At 42.3% G+C, this 10,712-nt stretch overlaps 3 protein-coding genes across 7 annotated transcripts; 1 reads left to right on the top strand and 2 right to left on the bottom strand.

The window, feature by feature from the left end:
• Positions 1-418: 418 nt before the first annotated feature.
• Positions 419-6,216, bottom strand: bpnt1 (bisphosphate nucleotidase 1). Of its 3 annotated transcripts, none has more exons than XM_061704774.1 (9): positions 5,903-6,216; positions 3,965-4,129; positions 3,800-3,904; positions 3,561-3,668; positions 2,557-2,605; positions 1,920-2,011; positions 1,588-1,785; positions 1,018-1,123; positions 419-931 (listed from the first exon to the last, which is right to left on the bottom strand). In XM_061704774.1, the coding sequence occupies exons 2-9, from the start codon at positions 4,115-4,117 to the stop codon at positions 780-782; spliced, it is 963 nt and encodes a 320-aa protein (XP_061560758.1). In that variant the 5' UTR covers positions 4,118-4,129; positions 5,903-6,216; the 3' UTR covers positions 419-779. The 3 variants fall into 3 exon arrangements, with proteins under 3 accessions (XP_061560758.1, XP_061560760.1, XP_061560759.1); XM_061704776.1 differs by having other exon boundaries at positions 3,965-4,101; XM_061704775.1 differs by having other exon boundaries at positions 3,965-4,086.
• Positions 6,217-6,594: 378 nt separating this feature from the next.
• On the bottom strand, positions 6,595-8,581 carry saysd1 (SAYSVFN motif domain containing 1). Of its 3 annotated transcripts, none has more exons than XM_061704778.1 (3): positions 8,453-8,581; positions 8,233-8,385; positions 6,595-7,009 (listed from the first exon to the last, which is right to left on the bottom strand). In XM_061704778.1, exons 1-3 carry the CDS (start codon positions 8,456-8,458, stop codon positions 6,686-6,688), a joined length of 483 nt encoding a protein of 160 aa, XP_061560762.1. In that variant the 5' UTR covers positions 8,459-8,581; the 3' UTR covers positions 6,595-6,685. The 3 variants fall into 3 exon arrangements, with proteins under 3 accessions (XP_061560762.1, XP_061560763.1, XP_061560761.1); XM_061704779.1 differs by having other exon boundaries at positions 8,233-8,372; XM_061704777.1 differs by having other exon boundaries at positions 8,233-8,581.
• On the top strand, positions 8,409-10,588 carry grcc10 (gene rich cluster, C10 gene). The gene is made up of 4 exons (XM_061704780.1): positions 8,409-8,657; positions 9,104-9,157; positions 9,513-9,689; positions 10,193-10,588. The coding sequence occupies exons 2-4, from the start codon at positions 9,106-9,108 to the stop codon at positions 10,330-10,332; spliced, it is 369 nt and encodes a 122-aa protein (XP_061560764.1). The 5' UTR covers positions 8,409-8,657; positions 9,104-9,105; the 3' UTR covers positions 10,333-10,588.
• The last annotated feature ends 124 nt before the right edge of the window (positions 10,589-10,712 follow it).

Below are 10,712 nucleotides of genomic sequence, written 5' to 3'. Positions count from 1 at the left end.
CTCGTCAGTTGGTGTGCAGATCTTCGCATGTGGTGCATGAAGCGGAGAGACTAGGTGGTCATTATATTAAAGCAAAATACAAAACGAGTCAAAATGGGGCAGTATAATTTAGGTTGTCCGCTACCCTCGTCAGGTTTAGAATGAAGCATACTGTATACAGAATATATTTTTTAAGTATTATATAAATTCAAACATTTAAATTCAAACACTCAATTCCCTTCAGGAAGAAAGTGACCAATTGACTGACCAAAACATTTTTCGGTTCAATTAAAGTTCGTATTTAATCATTCATTTTGCTGTTCACATTTGGACATGGGTTAAATAATGGATCAAACATCAGTTGTGGATTTTGCCGTTCATCTTTGCCTTGTTAGAGAAGAGAAAGTTGTGCAAAAAGTACTGAAACATTGGACAACAGTTGGACGCGTGTATTCAAATTTAGTTTCAATTAGGTTCACCCGCAAAGGTTACAGTGCTTTTCTTGTTTAACCTGAAATATCACCCGAAAGCCGAATATGCCTAACTCGTTTTGAGTGGTGTATTTCAACAGACACGGCCAGCAATATAAACATTGAGTGTAAATATTTATCCATAAAAACACATTTCAAAGTTGACTCACTACTCTGTATTAAATATGAAATACATATTTGAACGTAACAACCTTCTGGATGTGCTAGGCATGGGCCCGTTGTGTATTTTAGACTAAATGAGGATGATGTGGACTCCAATGTGTTGATAAAACCATCACTGATGATTTATGACATCATTGCGTACGATCCTCAGTCGGACTTCAGGGCTTGCAGCACTGACCCGGGCACTCGGCTGACGTAGTACTCGTGGTTTCTGAGCGTCGCGAGAACGCCGGCGGAGTTCATGCGCTTCACATTAGCGTCATAGCGGTACGCATTATTATGCATGTCCGTGAGTTTACCTGGTAGAGAAAAAGGAACGCATTACGTAAGTTAGATGAGGGCTGCCGGTTGGATTGAGTGCCGAATCCAAAGTGATGTTTCATACCGCCAACGCAGCGCAGGAGAACTTCGGGAGCGCACGTGTCCCACTTCTTGGTTCCTGGGCTGGCAAAGATGTAAGCGGACGCCTTGCCCTCAATGAGCTGGATGATCTGCGGAAAGATGACTCGTCGTCAGGTCATTCATTTTCCACACCGCTTCTCCTGCTCAGGGTTGTGAGTGAATTGGAGCCTATCCAGTGACTTTGGGCTTAAGGCAGATTTAAGACTACACCCTGGACAGGTTGCCAGTCAATCACCGTGCCAATTTAGAGACAGACAACCATTCACAAGCACACCGTGGGAACTGAACCTACGCTGGCGAACGACGATACTAAACTCAAGAATTTGGAGTTCAAACTAAATATTCTGGAAAAACATGCCGAAAAGAATGTTTAAATGTTATTCAAAACATCATCTGTACGGTGAATGTAAAAGGGTTAATATGAAGTTTGAAACATTATTTAAATTTACATGAGTTCCTTTGTTTTGAAATGAGAACAACTTGGAAGTCAAGCAGCATCACAGCGAGCGTTCAACTTTGGAGGTTCCACTGGAATAACTTGAATACAGCTTACCTTGTTCCCTGCGCCACCCACTCTTATAACCTCATGAGGTTCCATTGCATTGACGCAGTCTGTTACAAGCTTGTTGCTATGGGAACGCGTGGTGGTCACAATGCGTCTGTTGTCCGGAACTTCTTGTCGCTGAAATCCAAAGGCACCCAGTCCGAGCACCCCCCACATGGTTCTTCCCAAACGCGCCCCTGGCCCAAGCTGGCGAGAGACAAGTCTTGAGGTAAATGTCGGCCAAAAAAAAAAAAATAAAAAAAAAAAACAAAAACAAAAAAAAAGAGAAGAGAAGAGCGACAGTTCATAAGAGAAGTCGGATCGTTGAATTTGGTCCGGACCTGGTAGTTGTAGAAAGGCTGGTTGATGACACCTGCGATTGCGCGGCCTGCGTAGGCGATTCCGATAAGCACGGTCACGTTATCGAGGAAGCCTGAAGTACGCAACAACATACAGTATATGACAGTTGGTCAAATTGAAATCATCAATACAGCAATTCAAATAATGTACTTTACTACTACTTTACAGTAGAAAGGAGGACAGAAGGAACTAATAAACATATTTTAAAAACCATATTTCCTACTAAAATTATTTTCTCTATTTTATGCAATGGTATAATTATAATACAAACAAATATATATTTTTTTCTAATTTCTTTTTATACTTTCAAAAAAAAACACGCATACTTGTATAACTAATAACACTAATAAAGAATATATTATAACATAAGGATAACTTCAGAGACAACCTAAAATATGAACCGAAACACAATGCATGTGGTTTAAAAAACATTTACACACGTTATTAATTAAAAGAAATCATAAAATTAGAGGTAAAATGTTCCTTCAAAGTAAATGCTCTCTCTCTGGTCCACCACTTGTTAGTTTCAAAATATTTGTCGCCAGTACGGTTCATTAAGTCCCATTATTTAGTGTTTCGTGCTGTACTATTGGCGAGTATTTGTACAACAGGACTCACCTTCCGTGTACTCCTTTGTGCCATCCACAGGATCCACCCACACAACCAGCTAATATTTTGAAAAGGCAGAAACAGAAACCACTATGTAATCTCTGTAAAACATTGACCAAGTTTAACATTATAGTATATATACAATGAGGTCCACAAGTATTTAGACAACGACCGAGTTGTAATGACCCTTCCCACTTTGTCTTAAGTGACAAGCATGCTTTATTGGGTTGAGTTCAGGTAACTGCATTGGCCTTTGAATAATACATATTCTTTCTTTGCCTTCAAAGACCCCTGCGATTCTCTTCACAGTCAGAAAAACAAAGTGAATGATTGCGTAATACTTCACTCACTGAATTAAAAAATGAAATAAAAAAATCTCATGCTCAGCTCATGTGCACTATATAACAACTCATGTTGGGGGCAGTTATATCGCACGGACCTGTATACTGTAATTGTTTGTAGGATTTATTGTTAATATGCATTTGCTTGTTTTTATTCACGATTATAGACTGAATATACTCTATTGGTACGGCTTGGCAGCCAACTAGATCTTGCTTGGTACCCCAGAAATAAACATTTTGGGGGGGTGAAAACTCATGATACGACCTGGCATCTCTGATTGGCCGTTAAATCCGCAATGCGGCGACGCCGTTCACCTGCGATTCAAATTTCAAATTACATTAAAACTAATTGCCAACGTTCGGCCATTCATAAAACTAGTTCATAAAACGTAGCACACTGCGCAACGCTAGTCACATCGCTCGGTGTGCGCGTTTTCACAGTTTTTGAAATTGCAAAATACAATTACACCATTTGTCTCCTTTACAAATGTTTATTTTAACAATTTTGTCACTTTGTAAAATACCTTTTTTTGAGCCCCTTCAAATCAATTGTTGTCAAGTATGAAGGCAGCATCACAAAAACTCTGTCGTTGTCCGAATACTTCTGGGCCTAAGTATACATTTAAAGATAACCCAATCACAAATGGTGCTTCATAATGCACTGGTTTTTACCTCCTCCTCTTTCACTCCACTATATTCAACCGGGCAGACTTTCTGAAGGATTTCTTCTGCTTGGCCATTTTCAATCAGGTCCTCCGAGACCTCCTCAGCTGGAAGTTCCTGCATGGATTCATATGAATATGCACACGGAGAACATGCACGAGCCAAGGGTCAAACACGGGACGTCTCGACTGTGGGACAGACATGCAAAACACTCGGACCCGTGTTGGAGAAAAAGTAAGTACACTGACCTCCTCGCCAATGATAGTGATTTTAGGGAAACGTCTGGACAGTGAAGCACAGATGCTCCGCTGTGCAAGTCTGTCCGCTAGTGTCTGCAGATCATGAGCACCCTCCTGTGTCCAAAGTGGACAAATCAGTCTCATTCGAGACATATTCATGAGGCAATGCCTCACCTTCTCCACTATGCCGAGGTCTCCACGGTGAAGGACGTTTCTCACTATGTCGCCAGCTTTCTCAGCCACAGTGTAAGCCGAAGCCACCAAACGAAGAACCACAGCAGGACTCCCAGACATTGCTGAAGATCCGCACGCTGTCATTATTTCCATAATGTACTCATACTTAAACAACAAAAGAGGTTAGGTTGTGCATAGCTGTTCATACTGAATGCGAAAACCTTACATACAATTTAGCAAAACACGCACTGTAATTTTGCTTATCCTCTGTACAGTAGCACATTAAAGGTGCATAAAAAGACGAGTAACAGCTGTACACTTGAATCAGAAGAAACACTAACAACTAACATGAATGAAGTGAAAACATATGAGGAATACTTACTAACCGATATGGGCACATGCACAAGTAAAAGCTCGCCGTTATGGCGAATTGTCGTACATTAACTTGAAATGGACGTCAGAAAACACCTTTTGTCCCAAAGAGCTGACATCAATGACAAGATAGTTCTGGCCGGGTTAGGATCATTCCACCGAGCTCCACAAGTGGGTGTCTTTCTCGTTCAATAAAGTACTTTAAATCTCATATTACCACCACCTGATTTCATTTTGTAATAATATTACATGCCCTGCGATTGGCTGGCGACCAGTTCAGGGTGTACCCCTACCCCGCCTCTTGCCCGCAGTTAGCTGGGATAGGCTCCAGCACGCCCACGACCCTAATGAGGATAAGCGGTGTAGAAAATGGATGGAATAATACAAAATGACTTAAGAAAATGTCGTTTAATACTCATGTTGCAACCAAGCGCTTTGTAGCTCTCCAATAGTTTCTGAACAATTTTTGTATTTCCAAGAAAGTTCTCGACAACGTCTTTGAATGATAACCAAGCATTTTTCTCAAGGTCTGGCATGGTTCCGGTGAACTGTTCATCTTTGATTAGCTGCCTAATTTGTGGACCATAAAACACACCGGCCTTGATTTGTTTTCAATTGACAGACAAGGAAATTGCAAGATGATGTTCTTGAAACAGTCGCCATCAGTTTTACAAACTGCTTCATGAGACCTAGTTTTATGTGCAGAGGTGGGAATATTATTTTCTTCCTGTCAACAAGTGGCTAATGTAGAACGTTGGCATCTCCAGATTTAAGATCAGATCTCGGAGGCCAATTCGTCTCAACCCAATGCTTCTCTCGAGCTAGAAAGCAGGGATACTTTGTGTACCCACGTTGCTAACCAAGAAGAAGGACACCATTTTAAGGTTAATCAAATTGTGTTTTTCATATTGCAATAACCCAAATGACTCTCTTTACATCTCCATGTCCTGTCACTGCGTTCTTTAACATCGCTCAGCTCTTCTAGAGGAGGTGGTAGTTCGAAAACCGGCACTGCAATTTCAGATGAATGAAGCATTGGTCTTATATCTGACGGTAGATTAGGATATTCGATTTGATTTTTATTTTGCGGATGTTTTCACGAACAAGAATAACAGTCTGTGCAATGATCTTTTCTCTCTCACCAAACCATGGGGATACCAAATGCCAACTTTTCACGTTCCTTTTGTCCACGTCCATAAACTCTCAACACACCGCTTGTACACTTTTTGAGGGGCCCATGGCTTGTCTTGATCACCGAGTTTTACTTTAAAATATGCAAAATATAATTGTTTGACAAATGCACTGATGTTTGCCCCCTGACTCGGAATGGTGAAACCACCACAAATATAGAAAAAGGAGCCAGGGATGCATGTACGACGAGAAGTAGCAGGAGCACACGTGATATAGATATGTGTAAATAAAACTAAGATGGAATACTTACAAGCTTTGAAAAAAATAAAAAATCCGACTTACAACTGTATGCACATGTTACAAGGTTAAATGAAAAGCCAGCGCAAATCCTCTGAATTCCTACTACTTCTGTTTGCAGACATTGATAGCACTGACCTATTGGGAGATGCACACGCCTCTCGCCGCCGTCTCAATTGTGACTGCACAAACAAGTTCCCACGTAGCTGCAGATGAGTCCAATCGTAATCAGCTGGCGAGTCTTATACAGCTAATCTGTGGAACTTTGCTTCTCTGGAGGGTAAGCTGTGGAGGGGACAACAATTGACGTGCTATTAAAAAACTGACTTCAATTTTGGCATCAGCATGCCAATTTTAGTTTTAATTCGCATAAAAATCGGAGCGCCACAGAAAATTGTCGGTGATACAAATGCGGAAGTGCAACCGGCGGACGCTCTTGCTCGTTGTTGAGACAAGGCAACCTTTCGTATGTGAAAACGCGACACTGCCCCTTGTGGCCTGTTAATGAACTTTGAAAACCGCTGAAACAAAAACAAGCCCTTTTTTCTACACAAGAAAATGTCTTATTGGCCTTTCCATAAAACAAAACAATTAGTGAATTATACCTTAACGGACACACAATTCACACACACTTTAGAGCAATTTAAAATGTTAATTAACATGTCATTGGAATGTGATTGGAACCCACAACCGCTTTACTGTGAGGCATAGGGGTGAACCACTTGGCCCAGTGCCAAAACCCACATTAAAATTGTGTAGTGACACATTTTCCTAAATTATAACAGCCATCTTCCACACATATTCCCTTAAATGTGAAACAGTAACGGAAATAACTGTCAATAGACAAAAGACATTTAATGACATCAAATACATAGCAATGAATTATTTCAAGTCAAGATTCATGTGACATTTACAGGCATTTCATCTGTTTGCAAGTGCTCTGTAGCCCATCTCTGCCTCCATCTGCTCGGCGGTGAGAGCGCCAAGCAGCGGCTGACAGTCCGGATTGAAGACGGAATAGGCGCTCATCTCCCCGGGCTCCCGTTCGTCCGGGTCACGCAGTCCCTCGTACAGCCAGTAGAAGAGGGAGACGACGAAGAAGGCTAAGCCAAACTCCAGTTCCACGAAAAAGCCGAGCAGGACCACCCAGAGCAGGACTTTGAGCAGGGTGATGTTGGAGAGGTCGTATTTTCTTGTGGATAGCCATCTCCCCCACGAGGTGTCCAGCATCCAGTCCCTCGCGCCCTTTGGAAACACATGGGGGGGGGGGGGGGGGGGGGGGGGGGGGGGGGGAAACACATTCTGATTCTGATCATGCAAATTCCACACAAGAGGCCTGAAACTTACTGCCCCCAGTTTCTCCACCCATGCGTGTCACTCTCAAGGGCGGCCGAAGCACCACCAAGCCAAAAGATAAGCAGAGCTGCAGTGTTCGTACAGATTCACCTTTGCTAACAGTAGCAACGTGACAGGATTTCTGAAAAATGCTGAGTCCAGTTGGAATGGCCACCTCGATCTGAGTACAGCGCCACCAGAATTTAGAAAATCTGATGATGGGCTCTGGAGAAAATGAGCATTTTTGTGTGTGTGTGTGTGGGAGGGGGGACACACACAGCCTTCAATCAATTCCGTATGGGCACTTGCCATTTATTTGCCATCTTGATGCATGAGGGTGAAACGCCTTTTTGACTTTTGAGGCAGCAAGTTTTCTCGGATGCACAGATAGCACCTGATAAGCGGCATATACAAACATCTAAGTTGTCCAAAATGGCGGCATCCAACAGCTTTTATCTGAAAGCGATCACCATAATAAACCCTCAACTTCACCAGAGCAATCATATAGTGTGTGCAAGAATATCTATTTTTGGGGGGCATAATGAATATATGATTAAATATACAATGTGTACGGTGTAAATGAGAGCCAGTATAATGGAAATGCCTTTATTTATTCTTTGCTCTTTTATTTATCTGATGAGTCTGGTATGAGACGCACAGTCATATTTTGACAATAAAGCAATCTAATCGAAGCACTCGCGTTTGTCAATATGTCCACTGCAATGGCCAACTTCCACCGGTCTGCACAAAATGTAATTGCGCGGCTTAGTGCTTGTTCTCGAGTTGTCTTTGTAAGGGGCTCGCGTGTTCTTCGCATTTCACAATTTCGGCCCACTGCGTAAGATCAGCCACCCCAAGCGCTGTAACTAGTCGTCATGGTAACAGACTCTGTACTCACTTGCATGAATCCGGAACTCAGCAAGACAAACCAAAACAAGGTATTAAAGGTGCGCCACAATTCCTGGTCGTTGGGGTATTTTGACAAAAGCACATCCATCGACATGTTCTTAAAACGCTACGAAAATGTCAAATCTATTTTGTCTGTAGGCGTTAGTAGTAGGAATAGAACGTTCGCGGAGCGCTCGAAACACGTTAAGCACACAATGTAGACAATTGAAATTGACAGTATTCACCTCTTCTGGGGGGTTGGGGTCGGACTTTTGCTCAGTCTGCGGAGTGCCAGCTGGAGTCGCGCACACGTTTGTGTTGGGAGCAGCGGGGGCTGAGGGCTCCTTGCTGGAAAGCCTTTTCGCCTGCCGCCGAGCCCTGAAATCTGCAAACTTCCGCTCCATTGCGACAAGAAACGTGTCACGATATGTCAGCAGCCGCTAAAACTTCATCCATCCAGCTCACCTTCATCCATCGACACCGCCAACGTTCACAAGTGTGCTTTGAGTGCCACGTATCTACGTTTTAGTGACATCTGCGTGTCACAACTTTGACGTTGTTTACTGAACGCCAGGGCGTCTGCCCGAAAGCGGGACTTGCTGTCGTAAATGGCCTGTCGCGAATCGGTGCCGTCGGCTTTTTGGCTGACAAGCTTGTTTGCGGCGTTGTGGTGAGTCGTTTGCTATTTTGCTACATTTTGATGGCTTTATAGCTTATAAATACAGTTATACAAGTTAACTCATCATATGTGGTTAAAATAAACATTTGGTAAACATTTGACACGAATCGTCGAGACATCTGCTCAAACCACACCTAATTCATCCAGTTGTCACGATTATTAAACACCTTTTGTTTCACAAACCGCCATCATGTTGCACATTAGCTTTTGTTGACGTTGACGTCATGACAGTCTTTCAAATAAGAGTATAATAGACCGTAGTGATGTGACGTTGCGACAGAACACATGACGAACTCCACATCCTTGTTAACCTTATGCACTCGAGCAAACGTTTTCATCTGTAACGTGACACCCTATTTGCATCTCATTGCAAGGTGTTATAGTGCAATATTTCTAAATATAAATGCCGTGTGTTCTGTGTTGTAATCTCTTTCCAGACATGGCCTCTGCACCAGCACAGCAGCCCACCCTGACTGTAGAACAGACCAGAGGTAACTTTTACATCCTGCATACTAAATTAACAATCAAAGGAAATTCGCATCTTAAAATGTTCCTATAATAAAACCATGATTTACTATTACAATTTCCGAAGCTGTCGAAATAACGTTTTAATTGCAGTTTTGTTAGTGTCATACAGGGGTTTTCCTGGCTCAAATTGAAGCAGCTATGATACGAAATTTGTTTTTCTTTAACGAAATCTATATAATGGGTGTGGCTTTTGCATTTCAATTACAGAAATAAATGAACTTCTCTACATATTGTAATTCATTGAGGTGCACCTGTATTGTATTGTATATGCATTAGTGAGGTGTACTAAGGTCATGTGTTTGTGCGCATGCTTCTCAGTGGTGCTCAGTGAGGTGATCCAGGCCTTCTCTGTGCCAGAAAACGCGGTGAGGATGGAGGAGGCGCGGGAAAGCGCGTGCAACGACATGGGCAAGATGCTACAGCTGGTGCTCCCCGTGGCCACGCTGATTCAACAGGAAGTCATCAAAGCATACGGCTTCAACAATGAAGGAGAGGGTGAGAGCAAAATACTTAAACTCGGGCCAACTGCCAGGATTGGATGCAGTTAAAATAACTATTTGAGTGGTGAACTAGTTTTTCATTTGCCAGCTTGGCTAATGTGGGCAGCGCGAACACTAATATTGCCCTCAAGTGGCCAGGCGACCGCACCAGAAGAGCAGCACAATGTCCATTGAATTGAAGCAAAAAAAAAAAGTCCAAAACGGTTCAATTTCTATTCATTCTATTTAACTGTCAGTACAGTATTTGTATCATGTACAATATTATACTGTAGTGTTATTTTTCTTATTAAAAAAGACAAACATCTGTTTTCAGGGAGGCTGGAATGGATTAATGGCATTTCCATTCATTTTAGTGGGGAATTTTTTTTTTTTTATGAGCATGGTAATGGAGTGAATTAAACTTGTATCTTAAGGCACTACTGTGTTTGGAATTGGTTGAGAAATCTGGAATAAAATTGTCAAAAAGGGTTTTAACTCCAAGTCTGCTTCTCATTTAAGGTGTCCTGAAGTTTGCCAGATTGGTAAAGATGTATGAAAGCCAGGACCCCGAAATAGCAGCCATGTCAGCCAAACTCAAGTCCCTCCTCCTGCCGCCTCTGTCAACACCACCCATAGGGGGCGCCATTCCAGCCTCATAAGAATTAATTAGAATTTGTTAATGAATCCAAGTTGTCGACAGAATTATCACAAATGTCATTTTGTCACTTCTTTGAAAGGCTCCAGTTACATTATGTGGAAAAACTTGGCAGTGTTCCACCATTGCCATTTCATCTTAATTCCCCCCCCCCCCCCCCCCCCCCCCCCAAACATTTGCTGGTATCTATCCACATTTATGGAACAATTCCATGAACTCACCACATTTTGAATACTGTTAATAAATGTCATTGTTTTGTATTTTCTGAGAAGTTTCCTTACTTGCACAGACACCAATGTGTGCATCCCAAGTCCCCCACACCCCACTCTAACTCCAAAGTTATTCACTTTTAATTTTGCCATGTATAGGTATATGAGGGGGGGG

This window comes from Phycodurus eques, chromosome 18, assembly GCF_024500275.1.
Source record: "Phycodurus eques isolate BA_2022a chromosome 18, UOR_Pequ_1.1, whole genome shotgun sequence".
In the NCBI taxonomy this organism is placed as follows: Eukaryota; Metazoa; Chordata; class Actinopteri; order Syngnathiformes; family Syngnathidae; genus Phycodurus; species Phycodurus eques.
The sequence above is the reverse complement of the archived record's forward strand: the minus strand, read 5'-3'. Positions and strand labels throughout refer to the sequence as shown.

What these genes read in the sequence shown, in the direction of transcription:
- grcc10 (XM_061704780.1), top strand. Translation starts at nt 9,106, where the DNA reads ATGGCCTCTGCACCAGCACAGCAGCCCACCCTGACTGTAGAACAGACC. An exon ending in GACTGTAGAACAGACCAGAG is followed by an intron (nt 9,158 to 9,512) that starts GTAACTTTTACA and finishes CATGCTTCTCAG; the next exon opens with TGGTGCTCAGTGAGGTGATC. An exon ending in CTTCAACAATGAAGGAGAGG is followed by an intron (nt 9,690 to 10,192) that starts GTGAGAGCAAAA and finishes TTCTCATTTAAG; the next exon opens with GTGTCCTGAAGTTTGCCAGA.
- bpnt1 (XM_061704774.1), bottom strand. Translation starts at nt 4,117, where the DNA reads ATGGAAATAATGACAGCGTGCGGATCTTCAGCAATGTCTGGGAGTCCT. An exon ending in GTGGAGTGAAAGAGGAGGAG is followed by an intron (nt 2,606 to 3,560) that starts GTAAAAACCAGT and finishes TCAAAATATTAG; the next exon opens with CTGGTTGTGTGGGTGGATCC. An exon ending in TGGGTGGCGCAGGGAACAAG is followed by an intron (nt 1,124 to 1,587) that starts GTAAGCTGTATT and finishes ATCTTTCCGCAG; the next exon opens with ATCATCCAGCTCATTGAGGG.
- saysd1 (XM_061704777.1), bottom strand. Translation starts at nt 8,391, where the DNA reads ATGGAGCGGAAGTTTGCAGATTTCAGGGCTCGGCGGCAGGCGAAAAGG. An exon ending in ACCCCAACCCCCCAGAAGAG is followed by an intron (nt 7,010 to 8,232) that starts GTGAATACTGTC and finishes GTGTTTCCAAAG; the next exon opens with GGCGCGAGGGACTGGATGCT.